The 4,101-nt window shown below is 50.6% G+C and overlaps 1 protein-coding gene across 3 annotated transcripts; it reads left to right on the top strand.

Moving 5' to 3' along the window:
- The first annotated feature begins 1,422 nt into the window (after positions 1–1,422).
- Positions 1,423–3,873, top strand: LGALS2 (galectin 2). Of its 3 annotated transcripts, none has more exons than XM_010224141.2 (4): positions 1,423–1,611; positions 2,135–2,217; positions 2,526–2,685; positions 3,672–3,873. In XM_010224141.2, the coding sequence occupies exons 1-4, from the start codon at positions 1,606–1,608 to the stop codon at positions 3,816–3,818; spliced, it is 396 nt and encodes a 131-aa protein (XP_010222443.1). In that variant the 5' UTR covers positions 1,423–1,605; the 3' UTR covers positions 3,819–3,873. The 3 variants fall into 3 exon arrangements, with proteins under 3 accessions (XP_010222443.1, XP_010222442.1, XP_088387972.1); XM_010224140.2 differs by having other exon boundaries at positions 1,423–1,556; XM_088531846.1 differs by having other exon boundaries at positions 1,561–1,618.
- The last annotated feature ends 228 nt before the right edge of the window (positions 3,874–4,101 follow it).

Genomic DNA, 4,101 nt, shown 5'->3' on the forward strand with positions numbered 1-4,101 from the left:
TCCCTTGCTACCTTGTAATTGGCTGCCCTCTTGCTCCTTTCATGACAGTGCTGCGATTCCTCCATCCACACTCTAAACTATGGGCAGCATTTTAGTGACCATCCTGCTGTGCTCCCCAGGCCAGGGGAGCCCCTGTGAGCCCCACAGTCCCTCTGCAGAGGACCTGCCTGCCACCCTTCTCTCCCCTAGGGCCACACAGCTGCATTGGCTTCTTCCCTCCTTAAGTGGGTCCTGCCCTACCCTGTATGAATCTTCTGTTTCCTCCATGTGGAATTGCAGGTCTGATCCCTATTGGTAGCTGAGCTTGCACTTGGGTCAGTCATGGCCCCCACTCTTTCACCAGTGACTGCGGGTCAGGTCTCTGCCATCCCAGAGCAGCCTGCTGGGAACCAGCAGCGACCAGTAGCACTGCTGGCCAAACACCAGTACAGGCCACGTATCCTGCAGCCAGGATAAACAGCTGAGGGCTTCCTGGTCAGGCTCTCCTGGGCAGGTGCCCTCTTGTCCATCTCTGAGGGTGTGAAGGATTCCTCGGTCTCCTACACCAGTAACCACCCCATCAGGATGACAGCAAGACCTCCAGTAGAAGCCCTTCCTGAGGAACTTCAGAGCTTCTGCGTCTCTACATTTTCCTCCCTTCACAGATAATTTGGAAGTGGGGCTCTCAGCTCTGCGTTTGCCCCTGGGCAGGCTGAGCGGGGAGCAGGGTGATGTGAATCTGTGTGTGGGTGGGACACAGCAGCGTGGGCCCAGTGACAGAAACCACCGTCTGCCACCCCCGCTCCTGCCACTCGCAAGCTTAGCCTGGGGGGGATCACCAGTGGCTTAAGTGGCCTTGACATCAAACAGATTTCCAAACCTGCTGGTCTTTATGACCCTCTTCTAGGAGGAAACACCTCCAGAGCAGGAGTGCTTATCAGCACCTACCTCCCCTCACTTCAGAAGCCTTCGGGGAAGGGCAGACGCTATCTTCCATCTGCACAGAACTGGGCATCTGGCAGCCCACTGGAGGAATGGGGCCTGGGAGGAGTGAGGGCCGCTAGCCACTGTATTAACATTGACCTCCTCCTCCTCCCTCGTGCTTTCCCACTGACTTCTGGAGTCTGGGAATACAGCACCAATTTCTTCAATCAAATCTGGGGCCCTGTCTTCCAACTTGCAGTTTTTACTGCAGGAGACTGATGAAGTAAGGCCCCCTTGTGAGGGCAATGTTCCTGTTTCTTAGGGTTAGGGTGGACTGGGTTATGTGGTGGACACCTATATGATGTCCTATGTGGTAACACCGCAATGGCCATGTGTGCTTATCCCTCAGCATTAAGTCCACTGAGAGGGCATTGGGGATGGGGATTCATGAAAACTCCTTAAGTCCATGAGTGCAGGGGGGAGCTAGTTGGAAAGTCTTGCATAACAGCAGTCTGTGGTGCTCTGCACAGGCAGTGTTAATGTGTAAGCCATAAGGAAGTTCAGGGTTGTAAGGTCTTCTGTACAAAGAGTTTCTGAGCTAAACTGACGGTGGCTTCCTGCCTGGTCACTCTGCTCTGCTGAGGAAGATGTCTGTAAGATGTCTGCTGCTCCTTTCTTCTGTCACCTCGGTGTCCCCAGCTCATGGTGGTGGATAGTCAGCAATGATGAGTGAGGGACGGGCACGCCACAGCCGCCTCCATGCTCACTGATGGCATTCTCTGGGCTGTGAGTGATGAGGCGCTGTGAAGCCTCTGGGGAGTCCTGCGTTTGACCCTGCTCCTTGAATCCTCTTATGTGTCTGTCGTCATGCTCTGTCTTTCACTGTGCTGTGGAGAAGCTTGTTTTCAACTCTTCCCTCTCTCACAGTTGGACTTGATGATCTTATGGTTAGACTCAATGATTGTGAGTGTCTTTTTCAATCATAATGATTCTATGTCTTTTCTTTCTTTTTTTTTTTTTTCTTCTTCTTCTGGCATCACTCAGCCCTCTCTTCCCCTCACTGAGTGAGAAAACCATGCAAGATCTCCACGATGAGGCGATTTAGCCACGAGAGGAACATCTGCTGAGTGCAGTAGATGTTTTCTTGGCCATAGAACCTTCACCAAGTAGTGTGCTCTCACGTGTAGTGTCTGAAGGAACCCCACAGGCTTTTTTTTACTTTATGCTTTAGGAAGTGTTTGAAATCTTCAACCTGGATCTGAAGGCTGGGGATAGCCTGAAGATTAAGGGCAGGATATCTGAGGATGCCAATGGGTAAGTGTGAAGAAACTACCTCAGTTCACCAGACCGAAGGTAGGTTGCAGAGGTGGGGGTGTTTCTAGCTCACTAGAGGTGCCTGCCCAGTACAAAGAGCCTGAGCTGAGCATAACTCAGTACTTTACAGGGATCCTCTGTACCACCCCAATCCTAATACTCTCGTTCATGAGCAGAATGATGAAACAGGAGAGATGAAATATCTTCAACACTGATGAGGAATTGGAGGCAGAACTGTTTGTTGGATCTCAGATACTTCTAAGACCCTGGCTTGCTCACACAGCTGACCTTCCTTCTGCTCCCCACAGCTTCATCATCAACCTTGGCCACAGCTCCTCGGATCTGGCATTGCACTTCAATCCCCGCTTCAATGAGTCTGTCATTGTCTGCAACTCCAAGTGCTCCCAAGCCTGGCAGCAGGAGCATCGTGACAGTCACCTCTCTTTCTCCAAGGGCTCCACTATCAAGGTGAGGGGTCTGTGCAGGCATTGAGTAGTGTGGGGCTGTTGAAACCCTTAGTTATCATGTTCTTGTACACCATTTCCTCTCAGGATGCCCTCTCTCAACAGTCACTTACCTTCATCCCCTGGTTTTTGAGTCCTTATTGCCATTTCCATTCCTCCTTCAAGTTCCCATTGCTTCCTCTGGAAACTTTGCATGAGCCTTTTCTGTCTTGGACTTTGTTTCTGCTCCCCATTCCTGTCCAGTGCAGCTCAGAAAGTGAGCACACCTAGTAGGGGGGAATGAAGGAGTGTCCAAGAAACAGAATCTTGCTGCTCTCCACACTTTTCTGTCTCTCATTCTCTGCTAGGCAAACAAGCTTTAAGGCAACCCAGGGTTGGGAGCAATGTAGTACAAACTACTACTCTTGTCCTTTCTACTCCAACTAACTCTCCCTCAGCCCTCCCATCCTCAGCTCTCCTGGATCCGCATTAACAGCCTGTCCGCCCTCTCCCCCTGCCAGGGATGCTGCCTAAGTTGCTATCTGATGCTCCCGGATTTTGACAGGGCTGCTTTTATGAGCAGCCCTTTCCCTATTGCTGTGGAATGGAATCTCATTTCCTCAGTTGCGGCTGGCTCATGAGGAAGGGTGGAGAGACAATGGCAATGAGGAATGATCCCTTTAATTTGCAGCAATCTGTGAAGAGTTTTCATCTTGTCAGTGCAGAGGTTTAACCATTCTGATTTTACAACCCGAGCAGATGAAACAGCCTCAGGGAGATCCTCTCCCAAGACCATATTCTAGGTATAAACTGAGACCTTCCATATCTGTTGCTTATTTCCTACTCCACTGTGTGAGGTGTTAACTCAGCTCAGTCTCCAGCACCTTGCTTAAGACTTCCAGGACCAGATCTGACCATGATGTGTAACAACACAGTCTTTGGAATGGATATTTATCTCCTGTTCTTTGTCTTGTCCCCAATTCCTTCTCTTCCTCCCTTCCCCTCTCCTAGCTTGTCATTGAATTCCTGGCAGACAAATTCCAGGTGAAACTACCAGATGGGCATGAAGTGGAGTTCCCTAATCGACACTGCTATGACAAGATCGCCTACATGGGTGTCAAGGGAGGATTCAGGGTCACCTCCTTCAAACTGGACTGATGGGCACTGCGTCCTAGCTCTAATAAAGGTCCAAGCACTGGGGTTATTTGCTCCAGCTCTGACTTCTCTGAGGTCTCTGGCTCTGTGGTTTAATGTGGGACACTGAAAAAGCCCAAGGTTTTCTGCCAACGGGAAAAGAGTCCTTGTTGGATGGAAATAGCCCCCAGATAAAGACAGGTGCCTTTTCAGGTCAGACCAGGATGTAGGAATGAATGGATGGCACACAGGCTGTAGGTGGGGTTCAGATCAAGGAAGGTGGTTTGTGATTGCAAGTGAATGGCCA

This window comes from Tinamus guttatus, unplaced genomic scaffold (assembly GCF_059628265.1).
Source record: "Tinamus guttatus ecotype Peru unplaced genomic scaffold, ASM5962826v1 Tinamus_guttatus_pri_ptg000439l, whole genome shotgun sequence".
Taxonomy (NCBI): Eukaryota; Metazoa; Chordata; class Aves; order Tinamiformes; family Tinamidae; genus Tinamus; species Tinamus guttatus.

What these genes read in the sequence shown, in the direction of transcription:
- LGALS2 (XM_088531846.1), top strand. Translation starts at nt 1,562, where the DNA reads ATGTCTGCTGCTCCTTTCTTCTGTCACCTCGGTGTCCCCAGCTCATGG. An exon ending in CCAGCTCATGGTGGTGGATA is followed by an intron (nt 1,619 to 2,134) that starts GTCAGCAATGAT and finishes TTTATGCTTTAG; the next exon opens with GAAGTGTTTGAAATCTTCAA. An exon ending in ATATCTGAGGATGCCAATGG is followed by an intron (nt 2,218 to 2,525) that starts GTAAGTGTGAAG and finishes TGCTCCCCACAG; the next exon opens with CTTCATCATCAACCTTGGCC.